Source organism: Corvus moneduloides, chromosome 7, assembly GCF_009650955.1.
Source record: "Corvus moneduloides isolate bCorMon1 chromosome 7, bCorMon1.pri, whole genome shotgun sequence".
NCBI lineage: Eukaryota > Metazoa > Chordata > Aves > Passeriformes > Corvidae > Corvus > Corvus moneduloides.
The window spans coordinates 22,459,266-22,486,708 of NC_045482.1; the positions used below are offsets into that span (position 1 = coordinate 22,459,266).

Consider the following 27,443-nt stretch of genomic DNA (forward strand, 5'->3'; position numbering starts at 1 on the left):
TTAATCCAAATTATCAACTTTATGATACATTTAAATTATGCTCTACATTGACAGATAATTTTAGTTCAAATGAATTCAGTAAATGCATGCTTTGAAGCAGTTTGTAGTTCAGTAGCTAGTGCTATTACTAATTTGCTGTGAGGTGCATATGCATATATAGTACGTAACGTTACATATTCAAACCACTGATCACAGTAAGTTTTACCACCTATTTTCTTCCTTGTCTATTGATACTTCTGAGCACAGTTTGTAATACTGAGAATGTGCCAGTCCTGTTCCATCCTCTTATACCTAAAACTTCTCTACAATAGATGCTATGTACAGTTCCAGGCTGATACATTTTCTCAGATAAACTCTCTGTATCCTCTTTCTTTCCCAGATGGAGAAGTGCCTTTGCATGCAAAACTTCCCAACTACCCAGTCAACTGTCAGGGCTCTGAGTGTCAGGATCACCAGCACCAAAGGCTCTCTGAACTCCCTGTCCCTTGTTCCTCCTTTCCCCACAGCTGCTGTAAAAGCACAGTTTTCATTTCAAATTGTGTATTTAACATGCAAAATCTGACAAGGCAGTGTGGGAGGACAATACTGCAAATAGGTAACTTAAAATCAAAATTAAGTCTTCAAAGACTCTGAAGCAATTGTGGGAGGCTTTTTCTTTGACAAAGCCTTCAAAATATCCAGGATACTCTGTAGGATCCAACATGTCAAGTGCGCTTTGCAATACGCTTTAAATTAATCCTACTTTAATAATCTATAGCACCATCTAGCCTGCTAGTATTTTAATGTACTTATGATGACTTTAAATAAATTGTGTCCTCTCTGATAAAGTTTTCAGGAGTAGCTGGGGACAGGATGACATCTTACTATTGCATGCAGAGTCACTGAGCATAAATTGCATTACAGCTGTAGCAGAGTATCAGTTTATTCACTTACCTACACCATCTATTTTCTATGTGGTTGTTTATCTTTCCACAAAATGACAATACTCATCTAGATTTGTATGATTTTCTATAAAGGAAATTCTACCATCTACATCGTGAGGACACAACACTGACATTTTATTTCAATTACAATACTATACATGTGACAACAGCTGCATTTAATATATAGATAGGGAAAGATGCAGGTTGTCTTTGAGCAATTCCTTGCTTTTATTTTAAATGCAGCTATTTACAAAAGAAAGAGAAAACCCTTACAGCCCATGAACAAAAAGCAAAAAAAAAATAAAAAAGCAACTGCATTCAGAGAAGTAGAGGGCCTGAGCCAAAAGTCCTTGACTGGATCTTTCACACATATCTAATATGCTTTGGATCAGGCCCTAAGTGCAGAATGAATGCGTGTTCAATGCATAGTTCAAAGTATTACAACATGGGTTAAATGAAGCACATCATTACTAGTGAGCTACAGTAGCAGAATAAAGCCAACATCATGTATTGCAAGGGAGTATTTGATGTTCATGCAACAATACAGAGGTGGCTGTGTCGGGTTACTGCTGTTCTCTGTGAGCTCCCTGGCCCCTGGTGTCCCCCGCCGATCACAGACTGGCCAGACGCTGGGCGATGGCCCACTGGGGTTTGATTACAGCAGGCCAAGGTGGCATGGGCTGCTCACTCAGTCACTTCCTCACTAGAAAGGAACACTGTGCCTGTCGCCAGCACTACATGGTACAGCTACACTTGCTGCAAACTGCAAAATTACATTTAAAGGTTAGAGGAGCCAAAATTTCTATTTCCTCAGAAACGTGACAATTGAAGCTATTGTTTAATACAGCTCAGATAATTCACCTGCAGGTGAGATCATCAGTTTACTTCTATAGCAATATCATTTTCCTCCTGCACTCCAGTCTGGTCTTTACCAAGTTTCACATGCATTTAGCAATGGCAGACTGATCATCAGCAAATAAGTGACTTGTGCAGACTCCACCCACACAGACCAAAATCACCCTACACACTGCTTTTGTCACTGAATGGGAGCAGAGTTAGGCCCTAACTGTAGAGATCAGATCCTGTTTCTACTCAGAAGACCATTCAAACAATGATCTCAGTGTTTTGATATATATAACATTACATTGCTTTCAATATTGTATGTGTTTTGGCAACACTGACATTTTGATGTGAGATTGTATCATGGTATTACTGTCTTCCAGCATCCCACTAATTGCTTAACATTACAGAACTGTGAGATAGTAAAACACTCCCTGTCCATCCCAGAAAACACAAATGAAGGTACCATTCAGTGCCAAAACATAAAAAATTATCTACCAAAATGTGTCATTTCATAACAGATGTTATTGCTTCAATGCTAACTATTTCCCAACATAACTGACCCACGAGGAGAATCTCACATTAATGAAATAATGCTTCCTATTTTAATCTTTTTAATATATTTGTCTCCTTCATTGCCATTTTTATTTCAATGAGTTTTGGGAGAAAAAGTAAAATACATGTAATAGTTAACACTAAAACATCCTTCTATTTTCCTGATAAAATATTTCTCAGAAGGCTGGAATAAGCAAAAATCATTTCCTCTTGGGGGTTCAAATGTTCTTACATTCTTTTAAAGTTGTTTAAAGTGCTGAGTGCTTGCCCACAACAAGAGGTCTGTGTAGAGTTTATGCTATTACCAAATGAGTAATAGACTATACAAACACCTATATTTTCTAAGCAACATATTCAGGTTTAAATACAGTACCAACTTAGCAATGTACTCTCGTGTCTTTGAGTGATAAGTCAGCAATCATCTTCCTTAGGCTAAAAGATTCAGAAGGATTTTTGATTCTGTTGCCCTGTGGCTAGAACACAGGCAGGGAAGACTCTGTCACGGGTTGTGGTAGCAAAAGCATAGGTGTCACTGTGGGGAGGTCAGGGGGGAATCTTTGCTGCCAATCTCAACACATCCATTTCATCACACTGATGACAGAAATAATTCGTTTTTCATCTTTACACTTTTGGATGCTGCAAGACATTCTGATCTCCTGGTAGCAATTCAGATGTTTAAACATGTACACTCCATGGTATCTATGACATCCATGATGAGTTGGCACATATGAGACGGTCTATGGTGACTCATGCCTTTGTTTTCAAAGCAGCTGGAGGCTGAGAGATCTAAAATAACACTAGATACCCAGTCACAGGTCCCTACCTGTATTTAAAATGTCTGTATTTTGCAGCTAGGCAGATACCAGCGGAGATTGCTTTATTTTAGGGTATTTAAAAATCTAATACAGCCTAAAAAAAAGAGGATTATAAATCTGAGCTAGATAAAGCATTTCAGACAAGACGGTCTTCAGACAACTCAGAACTGTTGTAAGATTAGAACTGACAAAATGAGAAAGTAACGAAGAGTAACAACCTGAACCTGCTAGCTAGAAACAATAACCAGAGCAAGGAGTCTTTATTGCCTTTACACCTTGCAAAGTGTTCACAAAATCTCTGGAAAATCAGGGTGGGGAACAAAGGCAGATTAGAAACAATAAATTTTAGGACTGCAAGACAAATTGGTATCCCCTGGAGCCTGCACCTCTCTCCCTTTTATAGGAGGATCAAAATTTCAGCTAAATCTTCAGCACCAATCCAACTGTAACAGTATAGGCAGTATAAGGTCACTCCCCACTTCCTCCCAAACTTCCCACAATTTCTTAGCTGTTTTATGTTTTGGTTCATAAGTCTCAATTTTGCTCATTTCATTAAGTGGAGGCAGCCACCCTAACTTCACTGCATGCAACATCTACAACTTGTCCTGTTGTCAGAGAACAGAGCTAGGATCTGACAACAGCAACTTCAGGAAATCTCAGACAACTAGCAGTGTTCTTTGTTCCACAAAACAAACAGTTATTACTGTCCTTAACAGCACCAAAAAGACTGTCAGTATGATCCTTCTCTCTTTGGACTATGGGGAATGCAATAGTGGTTAGCAAATTAGAAACCTGTCACTTTATATGTAAAGTTGGGGAATACTTTTCCCTCCTTTGCAGATCAGTAATGAAACATAAATATGGCTGCTCAACAACTAGTCAGGTGAAACGTTCTGTACTAAAACCACTTTCGTCCTGACTGTAATTTTCTGTTCACTGCAAAACAAGAAACATATTACCTAAATTTATTTGTTCAATTCAAATTAACCTCAGTCTAGTCCTTCCAGTCCTTACGATATCCACCTCTTACCCCAATTCTTCAGGTTGCTTCTCCACCATTTTCTTCTCTTTACTGTCATGCACACTCTGCTCCCCACACAGACTTTAAATATGCAGCATGGTGCCAGTCCAGCTTCAAAAAAGAGCCTCGAGAGACATTGTTTTTGTGAGTAACTAAAACACACTTAAATGGTGCAGCTCCCTTTGAAAGCCCCATGGCCATTCATCCGTTGGCAGTTGCCATTTTTCAGTGGGCTGTTTTCAAGACTAGGAGGCACTTACTATTGATGATTTTATACAACTCCAAAGGCACTGGTTTGGATCTCTATTTTTCCAGCATTTACATATTGCAAGCTATACCTATTTATACTAGATAAGGATCTGATCTATAAAAGATGCTACTGCAGCTTCTTCCTGACTAGTCAATATACCATTTCCTCTTCCTAGAGGGGCAAAATGCCTTTCTGGCTCACTTAAGATAGCCTGAGAAGGAGATTTGCTCAATATGAATATTTATAATATTTTAAAAACTACAGGCAAGTATGAAAAATAAGTTGCAAAATGTGCTTGTTTAAACAACATGTCTCACTGACTATCAGAGCACATATTTGGTAATGTGAGTAGGAAGGTTTTCCCCTAGCACAGAGGATGCTCTGAGTGTGCTGTGCACTGATCATGTAACAGAGACAGAGGAAGATGACAGTATGAAATGGAAGATAACATCACTAGGTTTGTTTTTAAAGTAAGGTATATGTGTAGGTATTCTTTACATTGCATTTACAAGGCTGAAGTGTATTAATAGCAGAATGTTATGCATGTTTAGGTGTTCCCCAAATACACCATTTTCATGTGAATTATGGGCATTCACAGGATCCCTCTGTTTGTCTAACAATTGCTATGGCAAGAGGACAATAACAATATCATAAATGATGTCTTCTCTGCTGTCTCATACCTACAATACCTGTATAACCCTGGCATTATATTTACCATACTCCTTCTTGTGCCAACACTCGTAACAACTAAATCAAAGTCTCAGTGGAGAAAAGACTGGAAACAAAATAATTAATAGTGATGGAAAATGGACTTGTCAGTTAAGTTCTATTCTCAGTATCATGAAACCCTTTCACAGCACAGCTGTCATGGCAAGACAAGATTTTTTTCTTCATTTATTTATGAGATCTGCCATGCTGAATTACAACCATTAGGTTATGTAGCCCATCTCTGACAGTCACGAACATCAGTAGGCCTCCACACATATTCTCTAAGGTTACAAGTCTCTATAGTTTAGTTGGTGAAGTTCAGGAGAAAAATAGAAAAGCCCATTAAAGTACCTAAGTAATGCACTCAGCAGCACAATAGTTTCACAGAGAGAGAAAAGAAAATAAATCTGAGGAAGGGAACTGATGTTACACTGAAGAAATCTTGAAGAATCAGGTTCCTCTGGATAGCACATCAGGGGAGAATCGTGGTTTGTCAAGGGGAAAGTCCAGAAAACAGATTTATAATCATATTTTAGCTTTTTCAACCTCAAAGGTTGGTCTTCATTAGCTGGTGCAGTATGCAGTCCATGCATTTGCAGCAGCACTGTGGTAGGTAACTGCCATGCACAGAGCTCATGTGCAGAGCATGTAACTCTGTGGGATACTGCCAATTCATCTGAAAGCTTTCACTGCAAAATATTACTAGGATGTCACTTCGCCCTGCTTCCAAAGTTGCGAGAGCATGCCCCTGAGAAGAAGAGGTTCAGTATACTGCTGGTACAGAAATAATCACTGCAATACATTACAATGCTATATGGTCAGCTTGAGTTTCAATTGTTCAGGTGCAGTGCAGCAATACACATAAAGGTGCTGTAACAACACCACCCAAGGATTTTACGTAAGCCTTCCTAGATTTTGAAGGCATTTTGTAGACCAGCTATCAACTACAAACTGAATGCTGTGGAGAATTGCTTAACAAGGAGATCTATTTCCAAAGTGGAGGATAGGAGAAGTAGGAAAGAATAAAGCAAGGTGGGCACTGTCTGGGCTCAAATGAGGAAGAAACAGACAAACAAGTCAGTTGGGTTGGGCAGGCACAGAGGAGTCCTAGAACAAATAGAATATAGAAAAAAAAAGTCTGGATTCCAAGGTTTGCCAAGAAGCAAAAGGGAACCAGCAGTTAAACTCAGTGATGGCAGTGGCATGGTTCTGGGAAGAAGAGGAATATTCTTAGGGAAGGACACACAGGATATGGCAGAGTTACTTAACTGTAGAAAAAACTATAAAGAAGGGGAAAATAAAATCTATATTCATATCTAGCTTCAAAGAAATCGTTACAGCAATTGGAATTCAATTATATGCCTGGGATCATAATGAGCAATTCTGTGCTTATCATCACCGACTCTTCTCATTCCACCTGCAGCTTAAGGGATACAGGGAATAAACCAACCTAATTTGCATCCAATAATGATGTACTTAGATTAAGTTATAAAGATAATGGAAGATATTAAACTTGCTTGTGCAAACAGTGGTATGCACAAAAATAATCTTCACTGCCTTCTAGAAGCAATGGTTTCTATAGCCTGAAATGATACTGAGATTGACATGATCTTGGCTCCCTAATTACATCAGAGTGGGATTTTCTACTCCTAATGCTTAAGTGCATGTCAATACCAAGACAGATTGCAATATGCATATTACTATGCCAAGAAATCACTTTAAAATTATTCAATGTAATCTGTTAATAATTGAGTAACTTCTGGTAAAGAATTATTAAAACAACATGAATTCATCACTTTGAAAAAAGAATTAATAAAAACCAAAAAGGTATATAAAGACCTAAGCAACCTCACCCTGAGAAATGACTGAACTTCTGTATTCTAAGAACTATCTTAAAATGCTTGTGTTTTAAAGAATACTGGATTCCTTTCTAAATCGTACTCATTTCATCCACAATGCTTATTCTGTTTTCATTTTAAAATCAGTGGGTTTCATCCGCTCCAATATGGGGCTCTCCTTTCCTAGAAAAAATAACATTCTAATATTTAATATACACATTAAAACCGATGGGCATCAGTGTTCCAGACAGGATTCACTAACTGGAGATATATTTGCTACAGGAGTAGGAAAAAAACAGGAGGAGGAGAGTGCAGAAATAAGAGAGTTGCTATGCCAACCTACAAGTGCTAATGGCATGACAAATACAAAAAGGTCACATAAAAAAAAAATAGAAATAAAAGCTCTGATCAGAAAGTATATGTATTCAATTTAATAAACAATGCATCTACTCTGTTCAAATTCCTTCAAAACAATGCAGTTTAAAAATAAAAAAATACAGCACAGTATCACACCAAAAATCAGGTTGTCTTTGTCCTTCCTTTGATGTAGCTCTTAAATGCCTTAGTTCTCATCATCCACATCAAAAATACGGTGTTTTAAGAAAAAGTTACCTATAAATACTGAATGGATTTGCCTGCAAGTAGATCATGTAAAGATTAGGGGTAATACTTAAACACAGAGTAAAAAAAAAAAATTAAAAAATAAGTAAAAGGTGCATTATGTGTGGTTTTACATTAATTAGATCATGCAATGAGATATTTTTGTCTTTTTGAGGTAGAATTCTGTAACAAACTCAAATGCATATCTTCTACTTATAATGGTAAAATGCTAAATGCAATTTTTAAAGAAATCTTTAAGGAGGACTTTCAGTTGATTTTCAAATATTTAGGCGTGCTTGATTAAAAATTAAAAAAAAAAATCCCAACTGTTAGGAATGTTCTTCCTATAGTCTTCTAAGGTTTCTCATGGCAGATATTAGTAATTACTTCTGTACTCTCAAATATAAGAGATGCATGCAGTGCAGTCTTTTACATCAAATTCCTGCAACAGAGACTGTTTGTAACAGAATTCAAACCCTCCAAAAATACAGAGTGAGTTTTCTTTCTTACTTGAAATATAGTTTCAATCCATGTTGAAACACCAACCATTTAAAATTACTCTTCTCTTTGTCTTTCTAGTACTCCAAAGGGAGCACTAACAGCATGCCAATGACTTTTCCTGGGTCAAATTCATGTCTTCAGCAGGGCAAAGGAACAGTACTGGCATGTAAACAGACTACCTGTGGATATCAGAGCATCCTCAGAAAGTCCATGGGAGAGAGGAGGATTGGGCCACAGCATGCACTGAAAATTTCAAATATATACAGTGTTCTAACCAATTTATCATCAACTTTTTGAGTGGGCAACAGAAAACACAGAAATTTTACAGTATAGCCCCTGTTTTCTAGCACAGAATTGAAGATCCGAGATAAAGTTTTGCATAAGCTTTGGTTGAGCATTCAAAGAGAAATTAATTGCTCAACCTTTTGAAGATCACCCATGGCTAATTAAAGACCTGCCAAGGCTTTACTAACAATTAAAAACTTGTCTTTAAAATCCCCAAAGAGGAAAATGCAAACAGCTGTTTTAATTAGCAAAACAGCAGATACTAATTAGCTTCTGTAACAGAGTATGCTGGTCCTTTAAGGACAGGACCAGTTTCAGCCCAAGTTTGTTACCCATTTAAACTACAAGTAGAAGGACTGGAATCAGATGCTGCAGGAAAAGCTTCTAATTCCTTGTGAAGTCAATATTTCCTGACTTCAAGTACACAAAAGAGAGATTTTATTGTAAGTAAACTTTTACGTTTATCCATCTTTTAGTTTCTTATCCTTCCAGAACTGAGTCGTGTACTGACATTTGAGCAGGGACTGAAATGTCTTGTGATGATCCCAGGGGGATGACAACTGTGACATCTCATCTTCTGGGCAAAAGGCCACTGTACCTGGGCAGAGTAAGACTAATATGTGCACATTTGCACAGCAAGCCCGTGGAGTCCAGGCTGCATCAAGAATCCTGTGAAAGCAACGGGCAGCTGATTTGGGCAGCTGATGTAGAGTTGTTGCAACTGAGCACATCTTCCAGGTCTCCCAGTCTTTTGGGACTGGTTCTGAATACCAAAGAAAAACTCACATGAAGGAGAAAGGAATGGAGAGAACAGAAGAGGCTGGAATTACCCTTTGGCTCTGTTTAGAGCACAGATCCTTGGAGTCAGCAGATATGCTCTTACAAGATAATCAGTATGCATTGATTGTCAATACACTGCCATTTCCAACAATCATTTTTAAAGTTAAAAAAATGTAAGTTACATCCTGTAAGAGCTATAGTCATTTTGCTATAAGTGGGGTCAATTGCTATGGACATGATTGATAATAAACATGATATGAGATGTAATACGAGAGTTTAAAAGGCAATCTATTTGTCCTATCTACACAGAGTGAAAGAATAACTGAAAATATAGGTATGAAATAATAAACTCAAATAACTACAAAAATACTGTATCAAATAAGTTTGATATATGTGTTTGAAAACACCAGGCAGTGGCGAAATTTTTCTTCCAAACATCTGGAAGACACTTGTTCTTCAGGAATTGTGTTTGAAAAATCTAAAACTGTTGTGTGGGTATTCCTACACTGTAGGCCAGGGCAGGTGAATAGGTGCAACTGGAGGATGACAAAGGCTGCTCTTTTACCATTCTGTGTGCTCTGCACATTTTACATTCATTGCTCAATTACCAAGAGCAGGCAGCAATAAAACACCACCCTTCAAAAACCAGATTGCGATTCTGATTATTGAATGGCATTCTAACTAAAACCAACAACATTTATTTGTAAACCCAATGATTATGAGAAAACATTTTCACAAAAAATAGAGATAACTATGACTTTACCCCTACAAGCAGGACTGTTAAACTCATTTCTCTGAAATCTCCAGCAATACTGTGGGATTCAGCTAACCACAAGTACAACTACCCAGGAATCCATGTTTCTACTTGTGCTTATGCTTTCCATTGCATATTTTAATCTCAGCTCCACCTGATAAATGTTTTCTAAGTAATTTTTTGTCTTTGTATAGCATTTCAACATCCAATTTTCAAAACAATAGGAGGACATCATGTTCTCCTTCCCTTTGAGATGACTACTTTGAAGTGGTAAAGGAAAAAAAAAACCACAAAGACTGTTCTGTATAAAGGTCTTCAGTGTAAAATACCTACTTCATATAAGGTGAGTAAAGGCAAGTAAGAGGATATAACCTCAACTGCATGCATGGTCTCTTCTTTACGTCTATTGCTTTATCTTCAAATTAATATTCCTTTGTCTACAGATTAAACTATTAGAGAGGAATAATATTCTTTTCAGCATGATTAGAGTATGTCACAGCAGAACTATAGTTACTCTAATTTAACTTGTTCTGTGTATTAAGGTATATAATGTGCATTCAGATTCAGGATTTGCTAACTATTTTTCTAGTGATAATATACACAAAGCTCAAATGTTTTCTCTGTTGCTGTGTTCTGTTTTTCCCAGCTTAAAATGCAAATGAGACATTTGGTTGAGACACTCCTGTTTTTCCAGTGAACAGAAGATGTGGCACTGTTCAAGCACTGTTCCTTTAGGGCCCCACCCAGCTCATGCAGAGGGTTCAAATGGGTTCAGTGAAATAATAAAGACATTTCTGGAGAGGGATTTTCATTGAAAATGCTTTTTAATGACATTTTAGTTACTGATGTGACCAAGCTTAACTGGCCTCAGGACAGACTAAGATCTTGTCCTTCACTAGAACAACATTTTTGTTCTCATATCACAGAAACAGGTCTATGAGGCTTTACTTCTCAATGAAAAAATATTGATAAAAGCAATTCACTTTTTTATTCCCCAAGTAGATTAGTACCTGTCTATAAACGTCACAATAAAGTAAAGCTGTTTAAAGGGAGTTAGATTAAAAATCTTGTTATTAAGAAAAAATTGATTACGAGCTACTGACATGCATCTAAAAATTCCAAATCCACTTCAGCTCTTGTGGATTAAGCTCATACTTAAATGCCAGAGAGGTTGAAATAAAGGAGGTACATCAATTTACAACCTTTTAGAAAGCTGAATATTTCAATTTGGGAAAAATAACCAAAACGAAACAAGATACATATGACAACAAACATTACCTGATCATCCTGTTGCCACTGAAAGATTATAAATCATCAGTACAAGGTTACAAGAAGAGACCATGAGTTATTTCTCATTAAATAAAAATTAATAGAGGCCTAAAACCAAGGCAAGTCGAATATGTTGAAGCTTTTCCAAACTTCAATTAAATGTAAGTTTTACTTCAGTAAATGCGTCCTGCTTGTACACATCCCCCCAGTAACTACTACTTCCATAAGACAGCATGATGACTGAATAGCTTCCACATATAAAGCTTGCAACTACTGCAAACTTTTCCTGCTGTGTTCCTCGCAGAGAAAACAACTTATGGAAAAAAAACCCTAACAGTTTAACAGGTAAAATCTTACTTACGAGTACTTTGTCAGCAGCTCCAAATTATTATGCATGTTGATTGGATACGTCTCACTGAGATGAAACAGCTTCTCTAAGGCCTCATAAATGAAAATGATGCAGATAAGAGAAGCAAAGGCTTCTTCAGTAAACCGGGTAATGTAGCAGACTAGGGAGCTTGCATCAGTTGCAACAAGGATGATGCACAAGATTGCAGTCCACAGCCCAATGCTGGCTCTCAGAGAAAGGTATGACAACCCATACTCTCTGAAAATAAGAAAAAAATTAAACGCACTTAAGCTTTTGTCCAGCCACAGTGAATGGAGACAAGGAGCTCCAAAATTTCCTTTTTGGGGACAGTCTGAATCAGAAATTATGTATTTACTGTGAACAGAAGATACTATCAAGTCACCTCCTGACCAGAGCTCTTCTCCCAATTAACAGGACACAAAGAGCTCTATCTCCACTAAACTGATCACATGAGCAGCTTTGAGCATAGTCACACACATAAAGTGTATAAGGTCCATTCACTTTATCCCATATCCTGCTTTGTGAACAGCCAACACCTGTCAATTTCTTTTTAAGCTGTGAAAGAGTAGCTATAACAACTTTCATGAAAATTCTGTACGGTTATTGCATATGATAATAGACCTCCAAACACACCGGGTGACATTATCACAGTGACCTGAAAGGTCTGTCTGAAGGTGCTAGAAGATTTATTTGAGTGCTAAGCGGGGTTTCCTACTCTGTGTTGTGCAGGAGGAGATCCTGATACAGAAGTCCCCTTCACAGCAATGAGGCAGAAAAGCAGATAGGACAGCAGAGAAGCATGATGGCTTCCAAGACGGAGACAATTTTTACCCACACTGTGGCAGAGATACATCAAGTACAGCACATTAGCCTGAATGTGAGTACAAGCTCTTCTGGCACGGCACTTCAGCCCCTCTCTGTCCACGTGAGGGAGTGACATGGTCTATATTAGTGACTACTGAAAGAGGGCAGCACTTCCACTGCACTTACTCTCTTGGTGAAAGGTTAACACCTTTCAAGATAGGGATAAGATAAACCACTGATTTAAATGTATTGTCTCAGAGTAGAGAATGATAAAATTAAAACAAAAAGAACAACAAAAAAACCCCAACCAAACAATAAACAAACAAAAAAACACTCCCCAAGCATCCTGAAGCTGTCATTCCTTTCAAGACAGCTGAGGGAAGGGGGAATGGAGGAAGGAGAGTTTAAAACAAACAAAAGCCCAAAATTTAAGAAAACTAGCATTTCTGCATTACCAATCCACTGCATAATTTTTGGACTCAGCAATTTATCTTGTAGTGCACTGCATATGGACTTCCAACTTTGGGATCGGTGTTTTTACGTAACAACAAACGAAGGAAGATGAATGTAATGATCTTCACTTACTTGCAAAATTTGAATAAGATCTTCTCAAACACTAAAACTGGTCCTGTGCTGCCAAGTATAGTGAGAGGCTGTCCACCAAAAAGAGAGTAGGCAATTCCAGTCATGGATGCTCCAAATAGCGATTCTATTGCACTCTGAATATGATACAGAGAGAAGTGTCCATAAATTTTCAAACAGGTTCTTTTTGCAATGTCTTAAGTCTGTAGCCTTCTAAACATTGAAACACCAATATATAAAGGTGAGTCATGCAACAGTAAGGAAATACCAACCACAAAACTAGGAATGTAAGTTTGTTTTAAAAGTTCAGGTTTAACACATACTATACGACCTTCAGTTGCTTCTCCCAGCAGACCACCAAACGTGATGACAGGAGACATGCAAGCACAGTAGAGAAATAAAAATGATGCCAGACACTGTAGACTGAGAGCATCCCTGAAGTCACTCCAGAAGAAGGGAGCTTTTCTTTTGATATCTAAAATTAATCCTCCAAAAAATCTAAAGAAAACATAGAAGAGCTCAAATTAATTAAGGTGGCACACCAAACTTTCTTCTACAGTATTGTTTCAACCACACTGCAGAGAAGCTACTGTTCATCATTTGATACTCCTATGTTTCACCCTTCATAGAAAAATAAGTTTATAGGAAGCCTCTTTGTAACTTAAACCAGGAAATTATTGTGGTTTTAAAACAAACTCATTTCCATGTCTCTTTTATAAATTCTTCATCTAATCATCCAGACACAAAAGTTCTGAACAGTTGCTTGCCCCCATGTATTAAGCCAAACTGTTTATTACATGAAATAATTCTGTATATTTGTTTAATCAGAAAGCTATCACAGTGATTTGCCCACACATTTATATATAGAGCTTCACATTCTTTATTTGAGAACCTGTTCCTAAATACACTTGATGATAGAAATGAATATACACTACCGTTTTTCAAGGACAAGAACTGTCATCTTTTGTCATTTACACTATGTCAAGTATAATCAAATATTTAGGAACAGACGCTCCCTTACAAGATACCATACAGCTGAAGTAAATAACCCCACAATGCTCTTTTTCTCACAGGCACACGATGTATCAGATGCTGCTGAGGTAAAGAAGGTTCAGTGCCACTACCTCCTAAATATTAAAACAATCCTTCAAGCTGTCAATTAGCAGGTTCAGTGTGAGAGAACAGCTTCCAGCCAGACTGACCATCATCTCCCCTGCCCCAGCGTACAACAGCACTGCAACTGAATCTTTAGCTTCGTGCAGGTAGGAACAATACTTAAATATCAGGAGGCAGCAAGGTAAAAGAAACATCAATTGCCCAGCTACACAGCACTAAGGCAGCCACTGACAGCTGATGCACTTACACCACACCATATTAGATGAGAGAAAATAAGTATTCCTTGGGGCAAATTCTTCATTCTGATGTATATTGCAGCCACCAGGGTAACCACAGCCTCATGTACCAGGACATATCATGGCTTACTGAGGTAAAAAAGAAATGCTAGAGCTGCACAACCCAGAAACTTCAACTACAAAAGAGCTGTAGGCATTCATAATACATGGCACAATACTATACCAAATTTTCCCTCATGCTGTACAAAGAAACATTAATCAAGTTTAAGAGCGGTCTGGCTTTTGTAAATTCTAGAGAAAGGAGCTTGCAATAAATACAGTGCGAAAATTCAAACCCTCTTGCCCTGTCCTGCTCTCTGCAAACTAGCATGTATTGTCCTCTTCAGCTATGTGGCACATGCAAATCAGGACAAATGCCTGAAAGAAATCACACGCCAAGACACTTCTGAGAGAGAACTAGACCCTTGTGATTCCTTTGGAACATCACTTTGAACACTTAAGATTTTTCATATGTTTTCACTAACTTTCCAGTGCGTTGCAGTTCTGGTCCAGAGTGTCCCCCAGGATGTTCTGCTTCCCCATGGGCTGCAGTTCCATTTGGCACTCCTGGGATCTTACGCTTCTCCTACCAAAAGGAAAATACATTTCTCATGGGTCTTAGCACCGAAACATAATTTTAGTAGAAAAAAAATTAAAAACAGCTCTGAAAGTTAAAAGCTTAAACATAAAAATGTTATTTTAAGATTCGTCAACATAACCTCTTGATAAGCTGTAGAGGAGTTCTATTACCAGACAGTTAATAGTAAAAAGAATTGTGATTCTGTGAGATTTAAAGAACTGATCACAAAAAATCTTGTATCAGAAAACATTTTAAAGAATAGCAAGCTTTGATCAATTCTTGCAATAAGCTTAGAACAAAAGCAAACCATGGCTATTTGAAATAATCAAGGATGCTTATTACCACTTATCCCTGAATTTAATATCTTTAGATACAACTGCCTGCATTTATTCAGGAGAGAACTAATATTGAACTAAACCAAATGTCATCACTACACTGTATGCTTGCAAGTCAAGGTTTCTCTTAAAGAAAATTAACCTAAAATAAAGAGAGCATGCAAAATATAGTGACCTTGCTAAATGCTAAATTAAGGAGACTTTACATAACAAAAATTCATCACAACTTTTAGAAGTGTCTGAATTTTACGCTGTACAAACCTGAGAGGGAACATTTTTAGGTGGTTCTATTCGAATTGTTGGGTCCCACTCTCCAGGAGGGAGAACAGTAACCTGATCAAGGAACTCATCAATTCCAGACACCAAGTCATTGCGGTCTTTTGCTTTGTAAGCGACATCATGGAATACCTGTGAAAAATTGAGAAGTATGTGTGGGAGGAGAAAGAGATGGAAAAAGGAACTCTCTCGACAGTTTTTCACAATGGCCCCTCTTCTCTGAAACAGAACACACTTTGTAAAGTTCCGACTGACGAAACAATCTCAGCTTCAACTGAAGATAGTTTCTGGTACATAGTTCTCATAGAAATTCCAGCTGCTACAGAAAAACATCCTTATGGCTGCTAAATATTCTAGAGATTTTACATCCTAAACACAAGCAAATCCACTGGAAAGCAACTGTGTAAAATGGAATCTTATTGGTGAAGATATCTTTGCTTGTGAATACTGTGTCTCATTTTGTTATCTCCTTACAGCAGCATAATATGGGCTGTCACAGGATCATGAAATGAACTAGAATGCTCTTTGTCATCACCAGAATGATTAGCCACATTTCATCTGAAGGATTGGAGATTCCCTATTACACCTCTTCAGTTAGTACAAAACTGAACCATGAATAAAACCAAACCATGAATAAAAATACCTCATCTGTCATTAGTGTTGCAATTGATCTTCCAATCTCATGGTATTGTTGGCCTTTACCCAGTGGTCCAAGAAGAATAAACAAAAATCTGCAAATAAAAGGTAAATATAAAAAATTGTAAAGGATAGACAGTTGAAATTAACTATAAATATTACAGAAATATTTATCTAAAATGTGGACTAGAAGAATCTCTCAGATAAACACGATATATAATCTCCTTCAAGATCCTCACACATGCATTTAAACATGAAGCACTGCTCAGAAAAAAATGTGAAAATAGCTTCCAAAAATATATCATAAACTTAACAGTCAGTCTTGATTGAGACTACCAAAACCTCCTTACATAACAAACTTTAAACTACGTAATAAATGTATGCAATTATAATCTATGTACAGAACACATTAATTTATTTAATTCTGTTAATTCAACAGACTGGTTACGGTTACATAAATTATTGCAATAATGGAGAAGTTAAATTAACCCAAATAAAAATAATTTTTAAATCATTTTTACCACCATTAAGGCTCTGGACAGCCTCTACTCAAGGCTGTAGGCAAGTAAAGTTCTATAAAAGGCAGAGGATTTGTTCAAAGGAAATAACTAAAATTCTCAGTTTAGCCAAAATGCAAAAGACAATATTTTGACGTATACTACTCAATTTCTTTTATATAGACATTCTTGAAGACACCATTAATTGTCCTATTTGTAACTATTTGTTTTTATTTTGACCACAAATCAAGAAATCTGTTCTTTTCCCTTCGGTGTTTTTTTTTCTTGTGGGAATTTGGGGGAGGTTACAGGGAAAGGCTTTTTCCAAAGCCAGCTCAGTCCCTCAGTGTTCCTTATACACATGCAAAAATTAGAAAACATCCAAAAAGTCTTATCCAAAGTAACTACAAAGTACAACTCAAAGAATATGTTACTGTTTATCTGGTTAGAAGCAAGGATCTGAGTCTCAGCATTGCATTTCATGCCATAATATGAGTGTCATATGTGAGTGTCCTGAGCGTCACAAACAACTGGAATACACAGCCTACAGCTGGAATTCTACTTTTTATAGAAACTAAAAGAGGGAAGGGGAAAGAGAGACAGAATATGTGTACAAACATATGCACAAATTTAAAGGGAAAAAAGAAAGAGAGATAGCGCAATAATAGTTAAGTCAGTGAACTCAGGTAAGGGAGAATCACTTTGGAGTTCTGATTTGAATTGACCTCAGCAGGACACAATGTAACCACAGATCTATCCCAAAGCTTTCTATTTGAATACAAAGTCTATTTTAGACTTTTTTTTTTAATTCCTCATAATTTGTTTTCAGAATCAAAGTACTTCATCAGAAAAGGTTTCAACTTGGAAAAAATTAATCTAATAAAAATTTATTGTTAAAAGTCATATTCCCCATCTTGCAAAGTAAATTTCTGAAGTAGAAACTTTTTGAAGAACATATTTACAGCATGTACTCCATCCATTCACTCACTATCCCTGGTCAACTAGATTACATAGTTTTCTTTTTGCCTTTTCTCAATTCCTTCTTCATTTTTTTTAGTTCTGTACATAATTATGTAGTATCACACAAGTAGTTTCAAATCCAGATGAAATATTCTAAGAAGCTGAATATTTCACCTTAGCATTTCATCTGGAGTAATACCAGTTTGAATAGGATAAACTGTGTGTTACAACCTACATTTCTACATTGTGATGTACACACAAACCAGCATCTGTGTCCGAATATACCCACACACCATTACAGGATGAGTGGAAGGCTGCAGCTAAGAGATGCCTTCAACAAAGGGCAAACCAAATTCCTAACTCAGTAAATTACAAAGCTGAGGGTTACATCACCCTGTCTCCACACGGCACTCAGGAAAACAAAAGCAAAATCAACCCAACTGTACCTGGTTGGAATTGGAACTTCAGCCAGCCCTGTAAGCAGCACTGCAGGAGACAGCCTAACAAAAGCCACAACGGCACGGTCCAGGAACTCAAGTTCACCAACTAAGATGTTTGATGCTTCAGCTCCAGGTGGTATCTTTTTCATGAAGTGTAGGTCAACCTGGGAAAAGTATATTAAATTACAACCTGAAAGTTACTCACAGGGATTTTTTTTCCCCGATTTGTTGACAGAGACTTTCTGGTCACTACACTATAACCTTAGCTATTTCAATTATGCAGTTCCACTGCTCTTGTCTGTTGAATAATTTTTTTTTAATAAAAATTTTTCTCTAAACCAAACAACTGGACATTAATTATTTAACTGATTTTTCTTGGAAACAAAGCACTGCAGAATTAATTTATAAAGACAACAAATAAAATTCAAAATATTGATAAGAACATCGGATTAATTTCCTAGTAATGCTTTTTATCTATAATCATAAGAGCATCAATACTTGATAACAATCCTAACAGCAGAAGAAATTAAGACATCTTATTTTTCCATAATTAACAATTCTGGAAATCATTAATTCATAGTTCAAAGTTGTTGTGTTATTATCTCACTGAGAAGAACACTAGATTCCAGTACACACAATTTTCCTTTTTCTACTCTGAGATGCATTTTTGTTTTCAAATTTAATGGAAGACAGTTGCCCCTCTGCTAAAGTAATAGAAAATAAGCTATCATGACCATTGACTGACTCAAGAGCAAACTGAAAGAACAAAGCAGAAAAAAACTTTGGAATTTTAGGCAGCAATGTCGACTTTTGCAGGATGATAGAAAAACACGGAGATACAGCTTCATCATGACATTGCTATAATAAGCTATAATAAGTATTTGCGTAGGAATGTATGACTCTAGACTTAACTCTGTAACAAAGACTCACATGGAGTAATAAAGTATATAATGTATGTTTGATTTAATTATGCACCAGTATTGTCTACATTTCAAAATGCATGAATTTTGTAATTTGCTTTCCTTTTATTAATCTAAACACAACAACAGCAACCACATCCAATATAAACTGTTAAAGTGGACCATTTTAATGTCTATCTTACAGCCATCTGTCAGTACTAGTTTGCATAGTTTTTGGTAATATTTAGAAAATTGTTTTCTTGCAAATGGCTCTGGCACTAAATCAGAATTCAGATATAACAGAGTTGCCTGTGTAATGAAATCTTGGTTTGCTGAGAACACAAAGAGATATCTAATGCTCCTCTGAGCTACAAAGATTACTAAACACCTCACAAAGTTAAACAAGAACCATATCAACCTGGAAGGTTGGAGACCAAGTACTTTTTCAAGGTAAATTTAAAAAGTGAGGTAAATTCTGCTCTTCACTCAAATCACAAAATAACTCTTCAGGATTAAATACGAAACTAAGGTTCACTCTGCACGTAATTTTGGTGTCATAGGTTATTTGTAATTGAGAGGAAGAAAGCAGTCTTTCAGGAATGTAGAAATGTGCATTCTGTGCTGAGTTTGCCTTGTGAATGGATGGATTTAACACTTAAATGCATTTAACACTTAATAATTAATTTCGCATGTACAAAATGCTACAGTTGTGACATTGAGGTCCTCTAACATACAGATCACAAGATTCAAATCTGAAATAAACATTCTGTCTCCTGTCTGCCAGAAAGTATTTCCAGATACTTCCTGTACTATTTATCAGCTTGAGAGTCTAATATTGTCTAATAATGTTTAGGTAATGAAGAGAGCCCCATTAAAAGCGAAGTAGCTGGCAGAGGAGCAAACTGAGCAAACACACCCAAACCCCAGGTGTTGCTTTCATTGCATAATGAGAGTGGAGGTGGTCCTGGAGTGAATTTATGGCAGTGGCAGAAGCTACATATTTTGAACGCTTCATCTAACCTATCCATGATACATCTCTTATCCCAGAAGGTCTTTAGCTGGAGAGACCTGATGTGCATCTTAATCTGCACCCTAACCTGAGTCACATTCATGACCTGACACTAAACAGTCCCGGCAAGCTCCAACTAAATATAAAACTAAACTAATGCAGAGGCCATGTCCCTCCAGGGCAACTCAAGGACTGAAGAGTGGTGGACATCTACCCTGAAACCAAACATAAACTGACATGAAGACAAGCAAAATTCCCAACATCCCTTCTTAGTAAAACACATTAATCAAAGCTATTTATAAGCAGGGTCAACCGGCATTCAGAACAAGACAGTTGCTTCACCTGGTGTTTGAAAGACCAAACTCCATCAGTATGGGACAGGGGTTTGATTCAGAAATAGTGTGTCCATGTGGAGCGCAGCAGTGTTGCCATGAGAAGGAGTGTGGATCTCTTTATGCATTTTGTGTTTCAGGACAATTAAGGTTCCTTTCAGTTTTTGGCATAAAAAAGTAGAAATAAGCCAGATGTAGTTCTTAAACCATCACCCCACTCTACTCAGACAGAAGTAAAGTGGTGCTGTGACAGATCACCTCCATGTCACCCTGAGAGCACAAAGTCCTGGTGGTGGCAGCAGAGGAAGAGGAGTGACACATTTACAAACAGCGCAAACCATCTCTCTCTCCATGCCACTGAAGAAACACTCAAAACAGCTTTCAGTGCCTTTCTCACATTTTTCATAGATAGATACCAATACAATCAACACAGTCTCAAAACTGTATCCAGATTAAGTCAGCTTTTTGAATCAACTCCAAATTTGGAATATTAGAAGTAGCCCAAGGGAGACAGATTAGCAAGGAGAGTATATGTGAGGTAGTCAAAGGTGCTTTTTTTGTAGAAGATAAATGAAATTAATATCTGGAACAAAATTAGAGCAAGAAATCACAATACTCAAGAGAAAATTAGTGTACTGCTCTAGTTTCCTCTCAATCCGCATATAATTCCAATTATAACCATTGGGAGTTATTGCAATAGCACATTTCAAGGGGAAACTGCACTTACACATCTTCAAAAGGATAAATGGATCTATTTTAAGTCAGTCAAAAAGAAAGGTATTAGATTACAACCCTTTACTGTTATTTCATTCCTCCTAACAAAAGTTACTCCTTTTGTATTCCTGACATCCCTGTTGGTATCCATCACTGTTGAGGTTAGCAAAAGATGAAATGTTGATTTCTTCCAGCTAGTTAAAATGGGAGGAGCTCTTTTGATCAGCAAAGCTGCAGCACTACAAAAATAATGAGTGAACGATCAAATGATACAGCTCCCATTCTTGTTTAATACAAACAGAATTGCAGTTGGACAACTGACTGGGATTTGGATCCTACAACACTCAAAGCAACTGGAGAAATGTTAAAGAAAAGTACTACTGAAACTTGTCATTCCCTTCACGTCTGCGTAGCCTAATTTTGAATAGACAACTTTATTTATATTTTATATCCTTTACAAATTTTACATCTTGATATTAGGACACTTACCAAAACAATTACTTTTACTTAACACTTTAATATAAATATCATTAAACAAATATTATACTTGACTCTTTAAAGCATTGTAATTTTAGTTCGAAATACATTTAAAGGATTAACATTCAATTTTTAACAACCTGCCACTGTTTATAGATGTTTTTGCAGCCTCTATAGAAATGTGGTTCATAATAATTCCCAGCCATCCTCCTTTTTTCTCATTGTCATTGACAGAAAGATCTGTTTCCCCTCTTATTTCGGCCATATACGATTCATAGTCTGGAATGTTCAGTCAAAAATTCAAATTATGCAAATAGCTACTGCTGCTAGGAAATAAGTCTGGCACCAGATGGAGCAATCACATAACTCTACTTTTAGCTCAGCTGCACTAACATTAAAATTCAACAGACTCAAAGTGCTGTTCTTCAGAATTTTGGTTTAAATCACCTTTCTTCACTTACTCAACCTTTGTTGCAATAATGTGTCAGCTGAAGTCATCTATCCCTGTCAGGCCTGTCACCTGTATCCATTGTGACTGTCTTAGCTACATACAGACTTCTTAAACAAATTAGGATTCTCCTTCACATTAAACCTGAGAAGCTGTTTGCTTTCCTTTGCTATCTAACATTGAACTGTCATTGCAATCTCCACTACTGAACAGTTAACATCTTTTGTAAAGTGTACTGAAATATCTTGGCTTGCCAGAAGAATTAAGTTACAGGTTTACAGAAACACATTCTGTTTGAGACATCTGGAATCCACGAGTTCAGGTTATAAAAAGCATAGTTTGCATTCACGCATCACTTCTACAAAAAGTAAAAATCTGAGGTACATGTGAATTATAGGAATTCTGAATTACTTTCATACTTAGATAATTTTCTGTTAATTTGTAAAATTTCCCCTGCAAATATATACCTATGACATTAAATTTATCTGTGTTCCTAAACTGTGATTTCCTGTTACATATAATTTAGCGAGAAAATGCAAGATTCTATTTCGTCATACACAAACTGTGCTCCAGTGCACACAAAACTTCAATGCTGAAGTAAAATCTACACTTTACAGCTTTTCCTGACTCGTATGGATTCATTTTATTTAATTTTATATATCTGTTTGGTAGTCAGGAAGCTCTCTTCACCATCAGTGAACACTTACCTTGCTAAAGTCAACAGTGCTGTTTTCTCTGCTCACATCATTTTTGTTTTCAATACAGGCTGGAGTAGCCTGTGGGGAAACAATCTGACCTGCTAAAAAAAGTATCATTATTACAGAATACTAAGAGTTCTATAAATAAAGCAACATCTAACAACACAATTATTAGAGATCTGCATACATTTTATATCATAGATATATGATGCACCTAAACATGACATTTTAATTAAAAAATTATTTAGAATAGCACATTCTCAAAAGACAGAACATTCATCGTGTGCAGTTAGGAACATGAGAAGGTTATTTAGACAATGTGAAAGATACTGCTGGATATTAGAAGACAAACTTTCTGTACCAATTAAAGCATACGATTCTTAAGATATTACATTTGAGGAAAGTCCCACCTTCACATAGCTTTTGTAAATAATTTGAGGAGCTGCCAATTTTGGGCAATATCTGTCTACAAAAGTAATCCTCATTGACTTAAATAGGATTACTAATTTTTACAAAGTTACTCGTGTATAAGAATGTCCTGATTATAGCAACTACAAAAAACAACATAAAAGTGGACCGGTATAAAAAGAAATATATTGGAAAATAACTGATTTATAAGCTCAGTATTGAAAAATGTGATTATAGACAAGCATAAAACAAATGTTTCAGCAAACACATTTTCAAAAAATTCCAGTGAGAATTTAGTAAAGTATTTTAAAGAAGTTTTAAAAATATCTCAAGGTGAGAAGTGTTTAAACACACCCCAGTCTTGTGGAAACAAAGAGCAAGTCTCTTTTGACCAACAAAATTTTGCCAACAAAAGCTCAAAAAGAAAAACAGAGTTAAGTAAAAAGTCTGTGTCATATAAAGCATATTTTTACTTAATGCCAACACTGCCCCTGCGCACGGCCAGAGCCCACCATGCACACACCAAGGTGGTGGGGCTGGCAGTAGGGCAGCACACAAACCCCACAGGGGCACAGGCCATGCCCTGCTTGCCTTCACTCTTTCTCCCTCTCTGGCATGTCAGAAGCCACACACAGCTCTGAACACCACAATAACGTACAAGAGAAAGTACCAAATATATGAGCCAACTATCTCTTACTGCCCTAACACATACCCAGGAATAACTACAGAGTCCAACTGGCCCAGAGTCAGCATCTCGTGCCCAGCATATATTTGTTTCCATGGCGAATAAAGTCTCTCATATGACTGAGAAATGATGATGTGAAAACATTGGTTCTGGTGAAAATCAACCTAAACTTGCACAGTAACAAAGACCATATGTTCATGATATTTGAAGATTAAGACAGTCAGAAAGTCCTAAGCAAGGCACATTGTCTGGGCAATTCCAAAAGCCACAGTGTGGCCCCTCACACCGCTGGGACTCACCCCTGCAGCCCAGGTGTGTCCTCAGCCACAGCCAGGACACAGAGCACTTCGTAGGATCCAGCCTGAACAGGACCAGAGACTTGCAAGAGCACCCCAGCCACTGCCAAAATGCTGAAGCATCCAGTTTCTGTCACAACTGAGCACTACAGGATCCCTGACTAAGTCTGGTCATGAATTCCGAGTTGAAACACTTGCTCAAAGAAAACACTGGTTTTCATGAAAATCAGCACCTCATTTCCCACTGGACAAATCTTCCATGACACAAAACAGGTTTAAGACTCTTGCACTGCATCCTGGCAGCATAGACAGAGATAGTGCACTTTGATTAAGTAGTACAGTAACAGAATGTTTAAAAATATATTGCTGGAAATATTATTATTAAATGTATCTATCTTTAAACTGCAAGTATTTTCATTTTTCTCTCTGATTCAGGACAAGGACAGATCAAAATAAGAATAGAAATCAGGGCTTTTGTTCAGCTCTACAGTGAAATAAACAGAGAATGGCAAACAGACATGTCAAGTATGTTAATCTAAGCAAGTAGAATAAAATTAAAATCAGAATTAGAATTTACATATGACAAAAATAAAGGATTGATTTTAGAAAGCCACATATTATTGTAAATTAAAGGAATTCATATAAGAAGAGGCTATTAATTCCTAAATGTCACAGGAGACAATTTTTGCAAAACAGAAGCCAGAAATTATTACATATGCAAGGTATTTATAAAGTCATTCAATTTGTCTGTTTTAATTAGAATTGAAAGGAAAACAGAGTTCCATCATTGTTACACCATCATCTTTACACTATGTATTCCAATATATTCTTTTTCTGTATTGTTTATTTAGCAGTCCTTGAATTATTTTTACAGGAATCATCCTGTACCATTACAGCTATTAAAAATAATTAATATCAAAATTATATAAATTTTATTTCTGTTCTATTTTGGAGATTTTATTAATGTAACAAGAAAAGCCCCTTCCACTTATTCAAATAGAGAAGGCATAAAGTGCTCAGGGAAAGTTTCTGTCTTAACTTACTCCCAAAAACCTTAAAATTAAGTAATATAAAACCTGCTGACTCTTAATTTTTTTCCTTTTACACACTCCTCTGTATCCTAGGATCTATGAAAAGGGAAATAGTTGTAATAATTACTCATACTAATATATTGCATTATAAAGATGTTACAGGAAAGTAACAGAAATAGCAGTTCATTATCTTTCTGTTGCTAATTAGGCACTTGCACTTTTTTTCTGGACCCAAAAATTTAAGAAAATGAGAGCAGAGATTATCTGCCAGAGAAAAAAATACTGACCAACAAAGGAGTCAAAGCATGGACCACCTGTTTAAACACTGAAGTTTTAATATCATAATGGAGGTGTCAAAAGCAATTAGCATTAACAGTCCAGAGGACTTTCAAACATTGTGTCCACTTTTCTCTTAGGAGAAAAAGATCTAAAGATCTACATATAAGGAAATAAAAGCCACTACCAGTAAGTATGTGAAGTTTTTAAGAATAGCATATGTTCTTTTTCTGTGCCAACAGAAGACCTCAAACTTTGATTTACCCATATGCTGGAGTAATCTGAAAGAACACAAGTTTTACCTTGAGGCAGAAAGACATGTTTAAATAGCTCTACAACTTAAGACAGCTTTCTGGATCATGGAACAACAAGTTTGGGTTTTTTACTGTATTGAGTAACAATCAAAGATACACAGTAGAGACAACAGGTAATCTCCTTTCACAAAAAAACCACCAAAGTAACCCCAAACTCTGGCCAGATTTTAAACATTTCTCATGGTTTATTACTTCTTTTCTTTGAGCTGAAAATATGGGGTTTGGGCTGCTAAGAATGGTGAAGGCATAAACCATCAACTCCCTGTAACCGGGAGTAAGAGCAGCGACAGCCTCACCATTCCACTATTTCCTACCCTCTCCTCATCAGTTCCATTTCAGCACTCCAGGCAAAATGGTTATTTACACATTGTATGGGGTAAATGCAGAATTTTATTTTTCAAGAGTGCAATGTAAATACTTTGAGTCATTATAAAGCTGAAGTCTCAATTTATCCTGCAGCCCACCTACATAAAGCATGTGAAGGGCTGCATTCTTTGAGAGTTCATCAGGAGCCATTCAGACAGTTTTAAGTATCAAGGCACAATGTGGTATAATTGAAATATCCAGGGTACATACAAAGGAACTTAATACATAACAGATAAAACCATGCTAAAATTGGTGTAACAGCTTTTCTATGTAATAAAAAGCCAATATCAGCACAGTTTCAAAAAATGATATTTTAAAAATTGGCATATTTAAAAAAAAAGTGTCTTTTTCAGGTAATGTGAAACTGGCAGAGCTTTGAATAGAGCAAGAATTCACACAAAAAACACTCTTTCATGCGAAGTCAAGCCATTTATCAATCAAAATAAGGTCCACAAGTGTTACAGTAATAGAAGTTTGCATTTGCAGATACAGTTTGGCATTTTTGAGACAGTTAGTCCTGACAAATTTAAAAAAAAATTAATCTCAGTAAATTAATGTCACATGTAACATATTCTTCGTTCCTGAAATGTAGAACTCAAGACATTTAACTATGTGCATTGTGGTTATTAATCAAAATCCAAGATGTCTCTAGAACATCGATGACAAAAACGCAGAACATTGTAGGCAGATACAAATCACAGTTGATGGAAACAAACTGGATGCAACCAACACATCAAAGGAAACTAAACCAGAAAAGAAATTGCTTATTTTTCTAAATGACATGTATTTCTTCCTGTTCAGAAAAAAAAAAAAATCCTGATTTTCAAACGTCTTCAATCTCAGACTTTTCACTGCAACTAGTCACCAATTTTCCAAATCTAAATGGACAACATTGTCCAGAACAAATCTCAAATATTGAAAAACAGTAAGTTTTCTTAAGTATATTATAAAATTCTAATACAACAGAGCAGTGACAGCATCTCTGCAGGCTGAACTGTGTGTGTGCCTTTAGGCTTCTTGATGAACAACATTTTTAATCAGTGGGGAACCATGTCACCCCCATTGTACCCCCATAACTAGAAGGAGATTTGGTGTTCACTAATGATAGGCAATTTAAGAGGATGAGGAAGAAGTCACTTTAGCTGTTTTTCTAACGTTAGGCCTGAATATCTCAAGCATAATTCACATGAAGTCATGCATATAAACTAAAATGCTGTGATTTGCAGTTTTATAAATTGATGTAAGAAAATGAACTTACAAATAAATGGCACTGTCCCCCCACCAAAAAAACAAATTCCACACAAACTTCTCTTAAGTGTGCCACAGCTGCAGACAAAGGCCTAAGGTATTTTTTTTAAATCACTATAGCAAGGAGTTGCATGCTGACAAGAAATAGAGATGAAGACATGGGTGTACATTTGAAATGATCTGAAGCCCAAGCACGAATAGGTATTTATACTACCTCTGAACCTTCAGGGAG

The 27,443-nt window shown here is 36.6% G+C and overlaps 1 protein-coding gene across 11 annotated transcripts in view; it reads right to left on the reverse strand.

Annotated features, from left to right (window-relative positions):
- SLC4A10 (solute carrier family 4 member 10) overlaps nucleotides 1–27,443 on the reverse strand; it is a 154,143-nt gene that overhangs the window by 23,335 nt on the left and 103,365 nt on the right. For 9 of the 11 annotated variants that reach the window (XR_004241149.1, XR_004241147.1, XR_004241148.1 and 6 more), the window contains exons 7-14: nucleotides 22,597–22,688; nucleotides 18,017–18,174; nucleotides 16,121–16,208; nucleotides 15,463–15,609; nucleotides 14,772–14,872; nucleotides 13,219–13,393; nucleotides 12,899–13,032; nucleotides 11,501–11,746 (exon numbers count right to left, since the gene is read on the reverse strand). Coding sequence is in view for 8 of the 11 variants with exons in the window: in XM_032114046.1 (XP_031969937.1) it covers nucleotides 11,501–11,746; nucleotides 12,899–13,032; nucleotides 13,219–13,393; nucleotides 14,772–14,872; nucleotides 15,463–15,609; nucleotides 16,121–16,208; nucleotides 18,017–18,174; nucleotides 22,597–22,688 (1,141 nt within the window). In the remaining 3 variants the exon portion in view is untranslated. The remainder of the gene's footprint in view (nucleotides 1–11,500; nucleotides 11,747–12,898; nucleotides 13,033–13,218; nucleotides 13,394–14,771; nucleotides 14,873–15,462; nucleotides 15,610–16,120; nucleotides 16,209–18,016; nucleotides 18,175–22,596; nucleotides 22,689–27,443) is intronic. The other 2 variants (XM_032114045.1, XM_032114051.1) reach the window with 1 other exon arrangement.